At 35.5% G+C, this 20,162-nt stretch overlaps 2 protein-coding genes across 3 annotated transcripts in view; both read left to right on the top strand.

Annotated features, from left to right (window-relative positions):
- Positions 1–3,493, top strand: part of LOC142356451 (uncharacterized) — a 32,667-nt gene extending 29,174 nt beyond the window's left edge. Inside the window, exon 8 of one of the 2 annotated variants that reach the window (XR_012761417.1) lies at positions 2,543–2,582. Coding sequence is in view for 1 of the 2 variants with exons in the window: in XM_075408366.1 (XP_075264481.1) it covers positions 2,543–2,782 (240 nt within the window). In the remaining variant the exon portion in view is untranslated. Of the gene's footprint in view, positions 1–2,542 lie in introns of both variants that reach the window. The other variant, XM_075408366.1, reaches the window with a different exon arrangement.
- Positions 3,494–9,469: 5,976 nt separating this feature from the next.
- On the top strand, positions 9,470–11,532 carry LOC142356440 (tubulin alpha-1A chain-like). The gene is made up of 2 exons (XM_075408357.1): positions 9,470–9,787; positions 10,250–11,532. Exons 1-2 carry the CDS (start codon positions 9,593–9,595, stop codon positions 11,408–11,410), a joined length of 1,356 nt encoding a protein of 451 aa, XP_075264472.1. The 5' UTR covers positions 9,470–9,592; the 3' UTR covers positions 11,411–11,532.
- The last annotated feature ends 8,630 nt before the right edge of the window (positions 11,533–20,162 follow it).

Here is a 20,162-nt window from a genome sequence, read left to right as displayed (position 1 = left end):
GTATTGTTGGCTACTTTTGAACTCATATCACATTATCCAAATATTGATTGCTCCCATTCGCTTAGGAAAAACGTTGAGTGGATCACTGATAAAGTTTTCAGAGAAAAGCTTTTGGTTTAAATGGCTCCGACACTTTCTCGCATTTTCCTACTGAGTTTTTGGTTGTTGCCAGTTTTTGTTGTTGTTTTCATAGTCATATGTCTTATTGTAATGCTTCATTGATTAACTATGTATCAAAAATTTTTTCTCCCAGTGTGGCATATCGGAGTGTATTTTTTGACTTCTGTTGAAAGCTATCAAATTTAGTGGCTGCTAAGTCCTTTAAAATAACTTTTCGAAAACTTTTTTAAACTTAAACCAATCTCAAACTTTTTTTGTGAACTGTTAGTCAGTCTCAGTATTTGGCTCCTTCTTCTTTTCTACTGCATACAAATTTAATCTGGTTTTCGGTTTCATCTTGTACCTAATAGTTTTAAGACTTCAATGCCACGGGTTTTCATAATTTTTTAATTTTTGTATATTTTCTGCTTATTTTTGGTTCCTTTTGAAATCTTATCAGATTATCCTAATACTGATAGTTTTTATTGGTTTAGGGAAGACGTTCAATGGATCTTAGATAAAGTTTTCAGAGTAGAGCTGATGATTTAAATTTCTTCGACACTTTCATCAGGCACTTTTCTACTGATTTTTTTGTTTTTGCCCGTATTTGTTGTTGTTTTCATAGTCAATGACGTGTTTTAATGGTTTATTGATGAAATATGAATGACCAACAAACTCTTTGTCCCATCAATTTAGCGTATATACTGGCTTCTGTTGAAAGCTATTGAATTTTTTGGCGTTGATACTACGAGTTTTCTCGAAAATTTCGTGGTTCTAATGTGTTTGTTCATATTTGGTGATTTTTTGAAGATATATTGTAAAAAATAGAATCCCCTTGCTGTTAAAAAATTACTCGAAACCAGAATTTTTTTTTGAAAACTTCACTTTTTCATGCCTTCGAGACTTTTCTCGCTCAATTTTTTTCTTGATTTTGCTGTTTTTTTCCTTTTTTTGGAATTTAGGTAGCCGTAAATTGCTGACCGGTCGCATAAGCTTGTAATTGAAGATTGAATGAATGATTTTAACCGAAGCACTCAGTATATAGCGAATTGTCTGAAAGTTTATGATATACATTTCCATTTTTTTTTTCAAACTTTTCAGTTTCTGTTTCGTCTTTTCGTCCACTTGTAACTTATTTTCATCATTGAGAGGTCCCGTCCAATTTCTTGTATTTCAAAAAAATAACATATTACTTATTTGATTTGTCACTGACATTTTGTTTGTTGGACAATATGCGTTTTTATAAACGTTTTTTGAGTGGCCAGTTTTGTGTTTCTTTTTCTCTTCTTTCAACACAATCGCGTAATAACAGATCCCAATGGTTTTCAAATGTGGCCGAGGTAAAATTAGTTAATATCTCAGTATAAAACTTTTCGCTGAAACAGTAGAAATAACAAATGAATTGAAAGAATATAATATTCCGATAATAGCTAATGACTTAAATGGTATCAATATTTTGTGTTTTCGCAAATCGTTTGTAATTTTTTGAGTTTTTCTGCACCTTTAGTCCGTTTCTATGGCTTAGTCTAACCAAAGACATGTCCCTTTGTTTGGTTTCGTAATAAATTATTGGTAATTTGTCAAGGTTTATTTAGTTAAAAGCTAATACTTTTTAAGACTTTTGAAATTTCTTGGTTTAATAAATATTGATTAATTTTTGACTTTCGCCTCATTATTTGTTCTCTTTGTCGATTTGTTACCTAGTCTCATTAAGAAAAATTTTCATCTGCTGTATAACAGTGGAAAAGTAAATTTGTGTAGTTAAGCTTTTGATGTTCAGTTTTTGCCGTGTAATTTTTGTTTTTGCTAATTTTGTTGTTTGTTTTTTTTCGCGTAGTCTCCTTAGCGGCAGATCTCGTTGGCGCTGTAATGAGGCACGACCTTATGTAATTCAATTAGGGGTTAGATTGTGTAACGGTTGTTTTAACCTCAAATATTTATTTTGTTATATCGGCTTTTGGTTGACAATTAAGTAAAGAATGTTGATGAGCTCGGGTCGGAGCATCATGTGCGAACGCACATTAACGAGCCTCCTTGTTTATTGTGGATTGATGTTACAAACAATTCTGTTGTTCTCTTTGCTCTATAGACATAGCTATTTTGATCTCAGAGTAAAAACCAGTTTTATTGTCTCGTTTTGAAATGAGCTATATCGGACTGTTATGCATAAACTTGTTATTTATCGGATGAAATTTTTCTAGAATTATTGCAACAAAAAAATTCTTTTCATTGCCCTTATTCTTTTTGACAAGTATTTTTTTTACTTCACTAGCTGGTCTTCGCTAAGGACAATGGCTGTGTTGAAACTTTTTTATTTGCCCCGCACAAATTTCTTAATAGTCTTGTTCAGAAGTATTTTAATAGTCTTGTTTTTTTAATAGCCGCGTCAGCAATTCCAGGCGGCTATTATTATTTTGGAAAAAAATACTTGTCGCTGTTTTAGGCTAGAGCCCAACAACTGGCAGTAGTTACACAGCGACTGGGCGAGAGGGCATTTGACCAATTTAGAGCTATTATGGACAATCTGACTGGACGACTCACTGAATTGGCATCACCCACTTTTTTCATCGAAGTGTTTCTTCAATTAACTGGGGCTGTTCAGATAATTGATGATCCGCTAGCTGAAATTGTGGCTAGTTTTGTAAATAGCTGTCTTGTTCGGTCAGACAGTTTGAATCCATAATTTATGAATTACTACTGTGTTTTTGATGGGCCTAGGAAATAAAACCTTCCAAAAAACCCACAGAATTAAACCCACACAGTTAACATTCAATTAAGAACCCTAGGGTTTAAACGAGAGCGTTCAGACATACGCTTAAAGAAGAACATTGTGATAATTTCATATCAAGTCCAAAGGGCGGCTTAGGCAATATGCCCTGATGTCCAGCTCTTTACAGCCAAGTGGAGATTTATTTCAGTTGGGGTTTTCTTTACTTTCCCCCCTATATTTGGGTGTTTTTTCCGCGGAGGTTTGTTCTAAAACAACTTTTGACTACCTGTTCAATCTAAAGATGCAATACTTCAGTGACTATTATGGATAAATTTAACTAAATTCAATGTTGATGAGTGGTTCCTAAAGTGAAGCATTGATGATACCCGAACTGAGATTGTCAGAATCCAAAAAAAGATAATTTATATCTGACAGAAGGCTTATGGGCGGGGGGTATGCTTCTCTTCCTTAATTTTTGCCTGAGATGTCAATTAAATTGGATTCCAGATGTCTTGGATTTTTTTGAAAATTTTGTTTCTGATGTGATAATGATCTACTCAATTGTGTTCATTCAATCCACATTCCATTTCGTAAGAAAAGTCTGTAATTAGTCAGTTATAAATATTTTGTTGTCTTAAATGTTGGTTTAATATAATAAATGAATTACAACCCTGTTATTTTTGAGACTTTTTTTTTACAAAATAGAAACTTAGCGAGAGCGAGAAAATATATTTTAAATTCATTGCCACAATGTTCGGTTAGTTTTAACAATAAAGTTGGCTTCTTGAGTTATTAAATTTTATAGATTGGCCGGTTTAACATTATGCATATGACTAATATTATACCCATTTTTACAAAATGGCAGTTTGTCTTGTTTGGAATTAGACTCGTTGAGTATATGTCTCATTTATATTAAGAGCATCGGAAAGACGGAAAAATTCAAGGGGGAAAATAAATGCTACAGTCAGAGAAAAGCTGAGCCGAATTTTGAGCTGAAATGGGGGGTTGTCGTTTTTATTAACATGATTTTCGATGGAAACTTGAACTCTTGGAAAAAAACTTAAAAAAATCAACTAATATTTTAAGATTCAAAATTGTTTGCAATTATTTAGAAATTTTAATGATTGAACATTGTGCGTGCATCCAAAATTGCCAAAAAACAATCTTAATTTTTCGGAGGTAATATCACCAAACAATTTACCCGATTGGATTGCGCGTTCGAGATACTTGTGGATAAAGTTACCTCCCAAAACCATTCTCTGATTATCTAACGTATCGAAGACGAAAACTGGAGAAAAGTTGGGGCAGATTCATCTGCCCCAACTTGGAAGCGAAGTTGCGAGGTAAACCACTGAAATGAATGCACTTTATGTTCTCTTCGGTTTTTATCCTCTCAAAATGGAGGAAAACGCTTAGAACATGGCCAAAAGCTTAAAAACAGTAATATTTGTTGGGTCAAGTGTAGCTACAACGCCGGAAAAAACTGAAACCGCCAAATATTAATATTTTATATTAGCAGATGCATCTTTTTCATAGGCAGCTTATGTTATAACCAAAAAATACCGTTTGAAGTCGAAACTTCTGAATTTTTTTATTTCAAGTTTTCCATGTTTAGAAACGGAGGCCAATAAAACTTACGTGCTAGACGTATTTTACGTAACTCAAAAAATCAGGTCGTGAACACGAGTACAAATGCTTTGGAAAAGAAGCATAGACAATAAAGTGCGAATTTTTCAAAATTTGGCTTAGGTTTTCTGCACAAAATTTTATTTGAACCACTTGATTACATCTGATTCAGTGGACTTGGAAGAATGCATGACAGTGCGTTAAACAAGCACACTAAGCTGCACTAAGCTGTAATCGATTTTTTTAAGAACTCGATGCCATAGTTGTTTATCAAGAATTTTTGGAAAATGAAGAAAAGTGTGTTTTAATTATTGCTTGCTATTCAAATTTAAAGCAACAGTAGTGAATGGTGACCAGACAAAACAGTACCGAGGAAAACATTAGCGAATAGAACAATATTCCCAGATAAAACAGTCTCCGACAAAGTAGTAGCAAAAACAGACAAAACAGTCCCAGACGAAATAGTCCCAGCTAAATAACCATATGTACGCCAGTTAACAACGAAACGCCTTAAATTATTCAAAAATATTATGTCATGAAACAAATATTTGGCATATTACAACTTTTTTGCTAAATTAAGTATTTTGAACCGAGTTTTTTTGTTTAATCTGAATTCATATCGATTAAAAGCAATGTTTTCAGATAGATTACGTTTGTTATTGTTTGTAGAATATTTTTATAATTGTTTCGATATTTTTGGGACTTTTTTAACGGATTGTTTCGTCTGCTTTTATTGGACTGTTTTGCTGGGTCTGTTTTGTCCCGACATGTAGTGCATTATTGAATAAAACAAATGTATAGTCGGTCTTTGAAACGCGTAACGGTTCGTTAGTGAATTTTAAGGAGGACCAATTTTTTTTCTGAGTTGCTTTCACCATGACTATTTATACTTCATTGGTAGTTGCCTTCGCAACGGGATAAATTAGTATAGGCCGAGAGTTGCCAGTCATCTGGTTACTTTAGAAACTAAAACCATATTTCTATGATGCTCTATTCGTCGAGATTGTTGGGAAAGAATTGTTGTGCATTTTTTGGAAATTTGTTTTTTTCCAGTTGTGCTTGTTGGTTTTCCGAAGTTGATACTAGCTCCTACAAAGTCAAGTGAACAAGTTTAGCATATTGAAATAAAATTGAAGTAAATCGTACTTGTGTATCAAGAGTCAAAGTGGTCAAACTTATTTATTTCAGTTCGTTTAAATTGTTCGTTTTTTGTATGTCTAATCTCAAAGTAAAAAAAAATCTATTACTCAGCTTACTATGCTTATTGTGAGCGCTATTGGTACAAGATTTCTAGTAGTCCATATTTGTTTTTCTTTGATTTTTGAATTGGTTGCTGTTATTAGTGAAGACTCAAGCCAAATGGTTTATTGAGCCCAAAGAGTTTTTAGTTGATTTGTCTGTCTGTTTTCTAGTGTTCAAATTGTGGTGTTATTTTGCTAGATCTTTCGGGCAGCTATTTTGCTTGAAGTCATAATCATCAAATTTTGTTGTGAAACGGCTGAGAATTTAGCCGTTGTATCATCTACTTATAGCAATTTTTGTTCTATTTGTATATCTTAGTTTTTCAGATTCGATAAATTAATTGGCTATCAATGAATTTCAATTTGAATTGATCTATTGTCCATGTTCGTTTTTTTAAATTTTTTTGCACCAATAAGGTTTTTTCTAAGAAAATGAGAGTACCCATTGCGTTTTAAAGGTGCATTGTGATTTTTTGCCCGATTCTGATTTTTTCCGAAATTTTGAAGGATTCTGAAACTTTTGGGTTTTATTGTATTTCTTACTTTTGTTCACGAGTTTGACCTAAAAGCGAACGAAGTCAATGATATTACGCGTGACTTATTTTTCTCAAAACCGTGACTGCTGCACCCACTAACTCAGGTTTCATTGAGGATAAGGTTTGTCTGGTCGAATGTGAACAATGCAGACTTATAATGAACCCAACATTTTCAAGGTTCTTTTATTTCCTCCGTATGATATCAGTTTTAATAAGTTCTGTAATAAATAATAGGCAGTCCTAGATTCCCAAAAAGATTGTTTTCTGAACTTAAATGTTTTTTTTTAAGTTATTATAGTTTTTTTAAAAACTCAAAGAGTTTAGTGTACAAGAGGGCGAGCAAGCTCTGGAATGTCAAAAGAGCTTCTATTGAATGATAATGTTTCAAATTACAAATTAAATTACACAATGGAAGTTGAATTTTTGCGGAGCACGTTTTTGCTAGCGGGCTCAGTTCTCTTTTAGCTAGGATTCTGAGCAGTGTATTTTGTGGCTATATGTTGCTTATGTTCTGAAGACTGAAGGTTTGAAGCCTGATGTGCAACGGTTTTTTTTATATTGGAAAGTTTCTGGAATGTCAAAAAACGTGGTCGATAAAACTTTGTTTGCCGCAGAATGGTTATTGTTGCATCTGAAAAGCTCTCGGGTATTTAGCTCTACGTGTTGCTTGAAGTAGGGGTTGAATTGATTGGAAGTTAAAACGTCGTCAGGTTTTTGTATCATGAGTTTGTGTTCATTGGGTCTACTTAACACAGTAAATACACCTAAAGAGAAGGATTTGTACCCCAATGGCTCAGGTACCCCCATTTTTGTCGAGTGAGATGTGACAAATTTCAAAGAGTCAAAGTGGTCAAACTTATTTATTTCAGTTCGTTTAAATTGTTCGTTTTTTGTATGTCTAATTTCAAAGTTAAAAAAAATCTTTTACTCAGCCTACTATGCTTATTGTGGGCGCTATTGGTACAAGATTTCTAGTAGTCCATATTTGTTTTTCTTTGATTTTTGAATTGGTTGCTGTTATTAGTGAAGACTCAAGCCAAATGGTTTATTGAGCCCAAAGAGTTTTAATTTTTAGTTGACTTGTCTGTCTGTTTTCTAGTGTTCAAATTGTGGTGTTATTTTGCTAGATCTGTCGGGCAGCTATTTTGCTTGAAGTCATAATCATCAAATTTTGTTGTGAAACGGCTGAGAATTTAGCCGTTGTATCATCTACTTATAGCAATTTTTGTTCTATTTGTATATCTAAGTTTTTCAGATTCGATAAATTAATTGGCTATCAATGAATTTCAATTTGAATTAATCTATTGTCCATGTTCGTTTTTTTTTAATTTTTTTGCACCAATAAGGTTTTTTCTAAGAAAATGAGAGTACTCATTGCGTTTTAAAGGTGCATTGTGATTTTTTGCCCGATTCTGATTTTTTCCGAAATTTTGAAGGATTCTGAAACTTTTGGGTTTCATTGTATTTCTTACTTTTGTTCACGAGTTTGACCTAAAAGCGAACGAAGTCAATGATATTACGCGTGACTTATTTTTCTCAAAACCGTGACTGCTGCACCCACTAACTCAGGTTTCATTGAGGATAAGGTTTGTCTGGTCGAATGTGAACAATGCAGACTTATAATGAACCCAACATTTTCAAGGTTCTTTTATTTCCTCCGTATGATATCAGTTGTAATAAGTTCTGTAATAAATAATAGGCAGTCCTAGATTCCCAAAAAGATTGTTTTCTGAACTTAATGGTTTTTTTAAAGTTATTATAGTTTTTTTAAAAACTCAAAGAGTTTAGTGTCCAAGAGGGCGAGCAAGCTCTGGAATGTCAAAAGAGCTTCTATTGAATGATAATGTTTTAAATTACAAATTAAATTACACAATGGAAGTTGAAATTTTGCGGAGCACGTTTTTGCTAGCGGGCTCAGTTCGCTTTTAGCTAGGATTCTGAGCAGTGTATTTTGTGGCTATATGTTGCTTATGTTCTGAAGACTGAAGGTTTGAAGCCTGATGTGCAACGGTTTTTTTTATATTGGAAAGTTTCTGGAATGTCAAAAAACGTGGTCGATAAAACGTTGTTTGCCGCAGAATGGTTATTGTTGCATCTCAAAAAGTCTCGGGTAATTAGCTCAACGTTTTGCTTGGAGTAGGGGTTAATTGATTGGAAGTTAACACGTCGTCAGGTTTTTGTATCATGAGTTTGTGTTCATTGGGTCTACTTAACACAGTAAATACACCTAAAGAGAAGGATTTGTACCCCAATGGCTCAGGTACCCCCATTTTTGTCGAGTGAGATGTGACAAATTTCAGACAAAACTGTTTTTGCTGATTCTAACAGCCTTCAAGGGGATGTACCCGATTGTGTGGGTTGATGATGACGAAATTTTGAAGACCCGATTGTGAGGGTTTCTGGGAACAAATAAAAGGCAAATACTCAATTGCGTGGGCACCATGGTGATTTGTGAGTACAAGCTTGATCGTAATGAAACTTTCCGAAAATCGAATAAACTTAGAAATGATTTCAGCCATGATTTCCCCAACCAAGCATACCTTAAATTTAGTATTGATGAAATAAAAAAAAATCTTATCAGATCTTACAAGATGATTCTCAGATCTTGCTCTATAAAAAATCATATCATCAGATCTTACGCAAATAAAGTTTTCGTGAGCAGAATTCTTATTGCCTAAGATCAGATAAGATGCCTCTAAAGGTAATTTTTTTTAGTGTTAAAGTGTTGCATTGCGTCAGATGTTACACGATAAAAGATCAAGGATCACTGGGGTAGGCAACTGGGAGGAAAAATGTGAATGACACAGAATTGTTTAGTGGTCAGTCATCAATCGGATTTTTTCAATCATGAGCTGAAGGCGTTTTGATTTAATTGAAAACAGCATGTGGTCTTTCAAATGGGAGGATTGATTATAGAGGTACTTAAAGTACTAGAATTCATTCTCTCACTGTTTTTGTTTTCACAACTAATTATTATTGAAAAATAGTTCGGATTCTTTTTTCTTATTTTTTTCGGCCTTGTTAATCTTTGGTAGTTAAAATATATTCAAAAATACGTTGGCTGACTACTTAGTATGCATATAATAATCAGTTGCGAATAGATTTTTTCTTGAGTTTTCACTTTTTCGTAAATTGGAATAGAATATTTGATTGCTTCAGCATTGTCATTGAAAGTCGTACTTTCAATTGGTTGGCACGTTTATGGCTGTGGCGTGACAACTTATCAACTAAGTTAATTAACAGTTTAATTAAAATTTATTTAAGCTCATAGTTTAGATTCTCACTCTGAAAAACAGTCGAGCCAATTTCTCGCTCTAGAACCGACCAAAAGTCGTAACTTTGATATCTCATAACTGAAGTTATAACTAAATAACCAGAAAATGAGAGAAGTGATCTCAATTCACGTGGGCCAGGCAGGTTGCCAAATGGGCAATGCATGTTGGGAGTTGTACTGTCTGGAACATGGAATCCAACCCGATGGCCAGATGCCAAGTGACAAGACTATTGGGGGAGGGGATGATTCGTTCAACACCTTCTTCAGCGAGACTGGCTCTGGCAAACACGTCCCAAGAGCTGTATGTTGTTTGTTTTTAGTAGTCATGTATAATATACCTGCCCCCTCACCCATAAAAAACACCATTTTTGTAGCAAATGTTCACACCCCAAAGACATCCAAAAATTTCGGTCCCATGCTTAGCATTGCAATTTAAATACAAATTTAGATTGTCTTGAAAAAATTCAATTCTGTATTTAACTTGCTCAAAAATCTGCCGTGATTACTATTACACTAATAATATGTGTGTGTGCGTAATCTTATTATGTTTCACATTTTTATTTAAACGTCTTGAAAAAGGTCTTGAATGTTGCTAAAACTAAACATCTGTTGCAATTTATCCGTGGTAACAATGCTGAATGCTTTTAACTTCAATTGGATAGACCTCGTTTAAAGTTATGGCCTGATTGCCATGCAAAGTTTATTTTTTTCTAAATTTAAACATTGTGGAAATTCAGAAGGAAAATTTTTGAATCTCGTTTAGGTTTTTGTGGACTTGGAACCCACTGTTGTTGACGAGGTCCGCACTGGCACCTACCGACAACTGTTCCACCCAGAACAACTCATGACTGGAAAGGAAGACGCGGCCAACAACTATGCCCGAGGCCACTACACTGTCGGCAAGGAGATGATTGACATGGTCCTCGATAGAATCCGAAAACTGGCTGACGGATGCACCGGACTTCAAGGATTCCTAATCTTTCACTCTTTCGGAGGTGGCACTGGATCTGGATTCACTTCCTTGATGATGGAACGTCTGTCTGTGGACTATGGCAAGAAGTCCAAGTTGGAGTTCGCCATCTATCCTGCACCTCAGATTTCGACCGCGGTTGTGGAACCGTACAACTCGATTCTGACCACCCATACCACCTTGGAGCACTCGGATTGTGCGTTCATGGTAGATAACGAGGCCATTTACGACATCTGTCGGAGAAACTTGGACATCGAGCGACCAACGTACACTAACTTGAATCGCTTGATTGGTCAGATTGTGTCGTCTATCACCGCGTCTCTGCGATTCGACGGTGCCCTGAACGTCGATTTGACTGAGTTCCAAACAAATTTGGTTCCATACCCTCGAATCCATTTCCCTCTGGCTACTTATGCTCCTGTGATTTCTGCTGAGAAGGCGTATCACGAACAACTTACAGTGGGTGATATCACTAACGCTTGTTTCGAACCGGCGAACCAACTGGTAAAATGTGACCCACGTCACGGGAAGTACATGGCTTGCTGTTTGCTGTACCGGGGCGACGTTGTTCCCAAAGACGTCAACGCGGCAATTGCTAGCATCAAAACCAAGAGGACCATCCAGTTTGTTGACTGGTGCCCTACTGGCTTCAAGGTCGGCATCAACTACCAGCCCCCAACTGTGGTTCCAGGAGGAGATCTGGCTAAAGTTCAGCGAGCTGTTTGCATGTTGAGCAACACCACGGCTATCGCGGAAGCGTGGGCCAGATTGGACCATAAGTTCGATTTGATGTATGCTAAACGAGCATTCGTCCACTGGTACGTTGGAGAGGGAATGGAAGAGGGGGAGTTCTCGGAGGCCAGAGAGGATCTGGCTGCTCTGGAGAAAGACTACGAAGAGGTTGGAATCGACTCGGCCGAAGACGAGGGAGAAGAGGAAGGAGAAGAGTACTAAAACCGATGACACCAAATTTTCGAAAAATAGATGATGTACTTCTGTATAAACGAATAATAAAAGTGAACGTACAACTTCATGTTGTCTTTCACGATAGCAGAATAAATTAATTGCATCGCAAACTTTTTCATGCAAAAAAGCCCGAACAGAGTAAAGCTCACCCTTTCGGTTAGACTAATCGCTTAAAAAAGCCACCTATTTATAAATTTTGGTCCTGTTGTCGATTCAAGTTTTGATAGAGTTATCTTGAAATTGTTGCCGAGTTGTGATGTTGTTTTGTTCTTTTGTGTTATAGCCCATATGAAATTATAGCTCCTAAGGAGTACATTTACGGCAATGGGAGGGAGGGCTATTCACTATATACTCACTGAGCGAATAATTGCTCTCAAACAAACTTTTAAGCAGTTCACTGGACCCAGTTAGTGTTTTCATGCAATTTATTCTGACCAAATCGACGTTTTTCAAGCAATGTTTCTGCTTCAAATTTTACGTAATCTAAATCAGCGTGATATTTTCCAATGGATGATGACACTATATACTTCTCTGATAAAGTTACATTCATTTTCCGATCAGTAAAATTGTCGACGCCGAGTTTCTCCTTGCGTTTTCCTCTCGTTAAAACCAGTGTCTAATTGATTCTCAAGAAAAAAATGGTAAATTGATTCTAATCGATTCTAACCAGTGCCTAATTGATTCTGTCAGAATTGGTAATCGAAGTTACAATTCACTAAAATTTTTTTAAGAAATGTGTGAAGAGATTGAATTAGCACATTTGTAAAGTTCTCTGAGGAAAAATTGGTTTTTTAAAATATAGAGCTATATAGAGAAATATTGATTTCACAGTTATCTTGAAAAAAAAATCATATAGCTTTTAACACAATCTTCACTACACACAACAGTTTTTCAGTATTTCAAAAGATACATCTGGACTTTTCTTAAAATTAACTTTAGCTAGAACTGAGTTTTTCAGAAAAACTTCAGAGTCACATTTGTCCCTGTTAAGTAGACGAATTTCGATGGACAAGGCCTACAATTAGTTTAGCTCAAAAATTTTTACATAAATTTATTAAGATGAATTTTGAAATCAAATTGAGGTTGATAAACCATATTTTTAAACTATGCTATAGAGCGAATTAGGTTGCAATCTATGTTTTTTTGTTATCAAGTTTAGCTTTTTGACCTTTACGTCTATTTTTTACGTCTTTATTTTGTCGCTCTTTTTGATCATAAGGCGTTCATGAAATTGTTTTTCGGAATCCGTCTTTATTTCAAATTTTGTGCCTGAAGGGCTATTTTACCATCTTTGGGCTGCAATTTTTGTTGTGCATATTTTTTATTTTTTGGTAATAACTAGCCAAATTTGATCTACGCCCTTAATTTTAGTTTTTTTTGGCTAGTTTTTCAAGCAAACTCATTTTTTTAAGCAAGTAGTGAAAGCAGCAGGTAGTTCGACTTCAATTTTTGCAGAAAACTTTAAGACGAAATGCCATACCTGCAGACAGCAGAAGTTATCAATAGGATTCTTTTACTTCTGCTTCCGACAGCTTAGCGCAATCACCAAAAAGAACGTGATTGTATGCATTTTCACTTCCGCCGATGCGAGGAGAGGAGCGTGCTTCCTCCTCAATTTAGAGTTACCCAAAAGAGGGAAGATAAACAACGATATATGGCTTCTCAGTTTGCTTGTACTCACCGAAAGAGAGGAGCTTGAACTAAGTCTTTACCAGCTAAACACATTTCGAGACGATATATAGATAAAAACCGCTATCAAAATGAGAATGTTAACGAAGCAAAAATATGAATATTTTTTTTACCGGAAATCAATTTTCAAATAGAATATCTTTTTATTGACCTATGATATATTGACGGAAAATAAAATGAGCTCAAGAAATTTGTCAAATTTTGAAATGCTGTGTTAAAACCATTGTCACTTTGGCACCGCTGAATTTTTAAATATTTTTTCGCCGAAACGTACTAAAGCTCAGCTTAAAGTTACGAAAAATGAAAACAGTATAATCTCTCCTATGTTGCCTCCACAAATATGCGCAAAATGACTGAAAAGGTACAATGTTTTCTGAAATCTAATTTCAATTTAGCAATTGCTCAGAAAAAATTATAGTTCATTTTATAGCTCTCTCTGCGAAGTTTTGTAAAATATAAAAAATTTCCAACAGGGAATGGAAAGCAGCTGCGAAAAGTTTTAACAATGAAGTTATATTAATCAGTGAGAAAACTGGAAGCAAAGTAAAAAAAAAATGAAACGAAAATTGTGTGCAGGGCACGTAGAGGTCACTTCTTAAATTGGTACATATTATTGGTACCCCAAAGTTCGACTAAACACCTTTTATCTAATTTTCAATAAATTGTAATTTAAATTAGTTTGGTACATTTTAGTTAGTTATTGTTAACATTTCAATATAACTTACAATGCTATTGAATCGCATTATTTTTTTTACTTTTTGGCTGGATTTTCGATTTTCGTATAACTCGTTAGCAAAGCAATTGGCTTTGCGAGTGTTCTGTATTAATTTAGAAACAAAAATATTGATTGTTTTCATATATGAATTTGAATAACAGATTTAGAAAGCAGCTGCAAAAAAGCTAATAATGCTTTCGAGCAATACGGAATCTCCATTTTGCTACGCGAATACCTAATATAAAGAAACTGCAGCAATCATTAAACATGTGGTCCAACTAAATTCAACAGAATTAGATTTTTTTGCAAATTGACCAGTTTTCCGATTTAGATCTGGTCTTGATGCATCTCAAGCTAAGCCAAGATTGTTCGAACCCGATCGTCACAGTTCATATGTTGTACACCAGGAACTGGAGGCAAAACGCTCTTTGTAAGGAATTTCTGAGGCTGAGGGGATGTTGTATGTAAAGGAACCAAGTTCCTTTAAATTTTATCTCCCCCACACCCTCATTTTCCTCCCCCACCTACACTTTCGTCCTCCAAAACCCATTCGATTCTTGATTTCCATTCCCCCAACCTATTTCCATTGAAGCTATTTATTTAAGTTGATTTTATTGAAGACGTCAGAAGTGGTTGACATTCACTTTCAATATTATTTATAGTAAGGGATTTCCCGTTTTTAACCACAACTTGTGTACCGATGGCGCGAATTATGATGTTTTTATAGAGCTTGATTTGCTACCATGGTTGCGTTTTTCAGAAATACAAATATTAAAGAAAAGTTGTCTTGGTATGCAGGACTTAGGCCGAAGAGCATAAACCTTTCTGGCGCTCCTGGGTGGGCTGCAGCATCTCAGATGAGGGACCCCTTACTCCGAATAACTTCTTCCTTCGCAGACCTCACATGTGTTTGAAACCTCTTGTGAACAGCAATCAGCGTTCTCCGCTAAGGGCTTCAAGTTGACGCAGACACTACTTGTTCACTACTGGAATAGGTTGCTGAAGGAATATGTTCCTGAGCTCAACAAAAGAGTGAAGTGGCAAAAATCAAATGAGGAGCTGGATGAAGGTGACATTGTGTGGGTGCTCATGGACTTCAAACCCAGAGGCATCTAGCCTCTTGGGAAGATTGTGAAAGCACACAGAGGTTCAGACGGGATAGCCAGGAGTTTCGACATCCAGACGGCTATAGGAATGGTACAAAGACCAGCAGTAACCCTAAGCCCTGTATTCCCACAATCGTCACGTGCGCCGGAGGGTCACTGAAACATGTTCATCGAAACACACTCACACACACACACACACACACACACACACACACAAAAACAACCTCGATGTCAGAGTGAAAACATTTTTACTTTATTGTGTTTACATTTTCATAACAAATGCTTGCTTTTGTTGCCGGGAGTGTAAAGGAACCAAGTTCCTTTATATTTTATCTCCCCCCACACCCTCATTTTCCTCCCCCCACCTACACTTTCGTCCTCCAAAACCCATTCATTTCCTGATTTCCATTCCCCCAACCTATTTCCATTGAAGCTATTTATTTAAATTGATTTTATTGAAGATGTCAGAAGTGGTTGACATTCACTTTCAATATTATTTATAGTAAGGGATTTCCCGTTTTTAACCACGACTTGTGTGCCAATGGCGCGAATTATGATGTATTTATAGAGCTTGATTTGCTACCATGGTTGCGAATTTCAGAAATAAAAATATCAATGAAAAGTTGTCTTGGTAAGCAAGATTTAGACCGAAGAGCATAAACATTGTACAAGGGTAACCTGGGGTTCGGCATTAGTTAAGAATGTTGTTCCTTGTTGTTATTTGCTATGTCTCTTAGAATAAATAGTTAAGCCCGAGGTTGGCATGTCATCTTTTGTTGGAAAGACGTTTAGCGGCGTCTAGTGTTGTATCTGGAGGCTAGTATCGCTGAAGTCTGATGATGTTTTGTGTCGATGGAGCAAGAATGGTTTTAGTGGTGTTTTTAGATTTGCGTTAGCCCCTTTATTTTGGTCTTTTGCAGTCTTTACTCGGGAGGTAATTGAAATAACCGAAGGTACCACTGAAGCTGTATCGCACTACCTATGACTATTTTTTGTTTGTCGCTGTTTGTGTTTTGAGACATCGTTTCTGTGTTTGGCTGTCTTCTCTCCTGTGGCTTGAACGCATGTCAGTGGTCGAAATTGTTCATACGTCCACAGATTTGTAGACAGTTTTGCCTTATACCCAAATCTCCTCGTTTTCTTTCACTTTTGCTTGGCGTTTGTCCTGTTCTTTTTTGTCGATGGCATGGGAGATATGGCGATAGTCAATCCTCGTTGTAATAATTCAGAGGGCTTTGCCAGTTGTCGCTTAGCTCGTTTTTTAAAATGGGAGTTTTGGAGCTACTTTGAACAGTTGGAAAGATTTGTTGGGCGAGAGAGTTAGACATTTTTTAGTTGTATATTAGAACCCGACTCATTGATCTCCGATTCGCGATATCATATGCTTGCATAATTTTTGCCTGGAAAATTGATCTCTTATTGTCATAGTAACTTCTCTTCTGGCTAGTCGATCCAATATTGACCAAAGAGTGTTCTACTGGTCCGGTATTCGCAAATATACAATGATCATTTTTTAATAAATTAGATTTATATATCTCCTTCAAAAATGGCTCCTTTCAAAAAGCGCGTTATCTTCTTCCAAATTATTTTCTGCTTCAAAAAGTGTCATTTTAGTAGTTTTCTGTTTACCTTCTAATTGAGAAATTGTTGAACGAGTTGTAGAATTTGTCTAAAAGTTTTGTTTTTCTGTACTTTCTATTCACGCTAATCGCCTTTTCATTGCTTTTGTCAATCGCTCATTTAATCCAATTTGTTTGAAGTTATTCTCAGGCGCCTTGATAAGGCTAGTAAATTCATTAAAAAGAGTGACTTGTTAGCATTTGAGTTAAGCTACTGTAAACGAATGTTTCTAGAAAAGCCATGTTTTCAAATAGTTTTAGGGCTTTAAGGTTCTATCGCCTTTTTTCAATATTTTCCCTGTTGTTTTCATCAACTTAAGCAATTGGATATCTTGAATACATTTCATTCGTTTTTTCACTAAAAATTGGTCCTCCAATTTCTATTTGAGGCTCTTCGTTTGGTTCTAAATACCTTTCACGGTTTTGCTGTTTCGAAGTTGTTGTTCTTGATATGAGGTTCTCATTAATCTGATTACATCAAACGCATTCAGGGGGCTAATTCAAAATTTCTCTGCGCATTGAAAGCCACTATGAATAGTGCGACAGCAAAATCATTTCCCAGCTGACAATGTGTTTCCTATGCATTGACTCTAGTATGGCTTTTCTATTGCTTTAGAAATGCCAACCGCTGTTCTACACATAAAGTACGTTACTGCACATGACGATCCCTACAAATTGTGTCGATAAACGCGCTGACCTCCTGCCATCTGTCGTGATCGTTTTGACTGACCCGATCGCCGGTCTTCCTGAGAATGAGATGCTTGATTTTAACAAGTGCAAGAAACGATTGAGGTTTTCGTTGAATGACTCCTCCCTTGTCAGGTCAATATATTGATTCTCGTTGGATCCGGGATCCTGTTACATTTAGGCTGGTATAGGTTTTTGGAGTTGATTGAAATATGACTCGTGCTGTTGTTGGGGCTTAGGGTTGCGTTGTTCTGGCATTAACAACAGTTGTTTGCACTTGATTTTTGTTTTTGCAGGATTCGCTGGCTTCTTGTATTGTTCTATCTGGGAAACGTGTTTGTTCGGTGATTAAAGATGCGGAGATTGCTCCCCGGTTCGAGGTTTGGTCAAAAAATAATGTATGATTAGCGGTGAATAGCGGTGAAAAAAAATTTTTTCACCGCATTCACCGGATTTCTTACAGAAAGGAAACTGCCGTACACGGTTTCGAATCTCTCACCTCCTGCTTGTCAACAACTTCTTATTCCACTGCACCGTCTGTCCCTTACTTCAATTATATTTCCTGTGAATTTAAGATAAGCGTTTAAATTAGCGCGGTGAATATTTGTAAGATTTGCGATTTTAGCGGTGAAAATTTTTTTTCACTGGATTCTGCTGGTAGCCGTGAAAATTTTTTTTCACCGCATTCTGCTGGTAGCGGTGAAAATTTTTTTCACCGCTAAAGCGCTGAAGGAACATTTTTCACCGCTTAAAAGTTTTTTCACCGCATTGAAAGCAAATCTTACACCTTTACTCAAATTCACCGCAAATCTTACTTCTTTTAGCGATTTTTAGCGGTGACACCTCGACTCGGGTCTGAAGTTACTTAATTGATCGGTTGCTGTAGTTGTGCTAGTGGAAATTGTTTTGTTAAAAAAACCATGCTCTGTGTTGGTTAAAAAAAAGAGCGTGGTTCCTCTATGCGGGTGAAAATGGGCTTTGTTGTTCCGACTCCACTTGTGGGGGGAAGGACCTATATACTCAAATGGGTTTTTTGTTCAGTCAATTTTGGCCGATCGATATATTCATTGTAGAGAAATATGAGTGGTATCATTAAAAAGCTGGTCCAGCGTAAAATTCAAAATTAAAAAGATTTTTTTGATTTTCGTTTTTTTCGAGGAGTTATCGAGGATTGAAGTTTTGTGTGGACACGGGATATTTGTTCACTTTTAGTGTAATTTTTCTACAAATTAAAATATTTTCTATAAAAATATTATTTCAAAATTAAATTTCACGCCAAAATTGGACCGATTTTGTGTTCCTAGTAGACTAAAGGCGATAAAAAAGACTAGTTCTGGTCTCATAGGGAAATTCACTATCAAAAAAAAATTCGAATGCTATTTGAGAGCTCTTTTTTTTATAAAACTTTTCTCTTTCTTGCTTTTTAAGTCACCTAGAGACAAGTCACGTTTTATATCGAGTTTCTATTAATGACAAACCTTCTTTACAGTCGAATGAAGCCCAATGAAAAAAAAATCGTTTTCAAGGAATTGCTCAAGTTTTTTTTGGCGTTGATTCTGTGTTTTCGTAATTTTAAATGAAATTTTGAATTTCTTTTTGAGATTTTACTAATTTTTTGGAGTCCTATGGCATGAATTCACTGACTAACAGTGCAATATGTTCAATAATGAGCATTAAGTGAAAATATCTAGTGCTTTGAGGGGACAGCTAATGGCTGTTAAGACTTAAAAAATAATTTTTCGAACTTTTTTTGAACATTAAAGAACCATAAACTTATTATCGCGAACTGTAAGTCAGTCCAGGTGTGACAGCGCCCTCTTCCTTCCTACTGCAACCAAATTTAATCTGGCTAGCGCTTTTATCTTCTAACTATTTGTTATATGACTTCAATGACACAAGACTTCGAAAAAATTTTTTTAAAAATTTTTTGGATATTTTTGTATTATTGGTTACTTTTGAAATCTTATCCCATTATCCAAAAATTGATAGCTCCCATCGGCTTAACGAAGATGTTCAGTGGATCACAGATAACAATTTCATAGAAAAATTCATGTTTTAAATCGACACGTTCTTCTCGCACTTTTCTATTGAAATTTTGGTTTTTGCTGGTTTTTTGTTGTTTTTTAATAGTAATAAGATTTATTGTGATGTCTTATTGATTACTTATGCATGACAAACATAAATGTACATCTTCGAGCGTATTTCTGGACTTCCGGGGAAACCTATTGAACTTAATGGCTGTTAAGAATTTAAAAATAATTTTTCGAAAAACTTTTTTCGTGAACTTTTAGTCACTGTCAGTATTGACAGAACCCACTTGCTTTTTACTCTAACTAAAATGAATTTGGTTAGCGGTTTTATCTTCTAACTGGTTATATGACTTCAAGGACAGAAGATTTCAATTTTTAAAAAAAATTTTTTTTGGACATTTTTGTATTATTGGTTACTTTTGAACTCTTATCACATTATCCAAAAATTATACACGTTATCCAAAAATTATTTTAAACCCATTAGCTCATAGAGGACGTTTAGTGGATCACAGATAAAATTTTCAGAGAAAAGCTAATGGTCTAATTGGCTTCCACTTTTTCTCGCACTTTCTGAATTTTGGTTTTTGTTAATGTTTTCACAGTCATAAGACTTATTGCGATGTCTTGTGAATTATCTATGCATGACAAACATGCTTTTCCTCCCATCAGGTTATATCTGAGCGTAGTTATTGAGCTCCGTTGAAAGGTTTTGAGTTTAATGGCTGTTAAGTGTTTAAGACTAATTTTTCAAAAATTCTTTTTTAAACATTAACCAATCCTTAACTTTTTTTCGTGATCTGTTGGTCAATTTCAGTGCTATTTACTGCTTTTCTGTTCTACTGCAGACAAAATTAATCTGGTTAGCGGTTTTATCTTCTACCTATTAGTTTTAAA

The sequence above is a fragment of the Convolutriloba macropyga genome, chromosome 2 (assembly GCF_964194025.1).
Source record: "Convolutriloba macropyga chromosome 2, txConMacr16.3, whole genome shotgun sequence".
NCBI lineage: Eukaryota > Metazoa > Xenacoelomorpha > Acoela > Convolutidae > Convolutriloba > Convolutriloba macropyga.
This window is presented reverse-complemented; position numbering and strand designations above follow the sequence as displayed.

Coding starts and splice junctions, on each gene's coding strand:
- LOC142356440 (XM_075408357.1), top strand. CDS start 9,593: ATGAGAGAAGTGATCTCAATTCACGTGGGCCAGGCAGGTTGCCAAATG. Junction 9,788..10,249: donor GCAAACACGTCCCAAGAGCT/GTATGTTGTTTG, acceptor AATCTCGTTTAG/GTTTTTGTGGACTTGGAACC.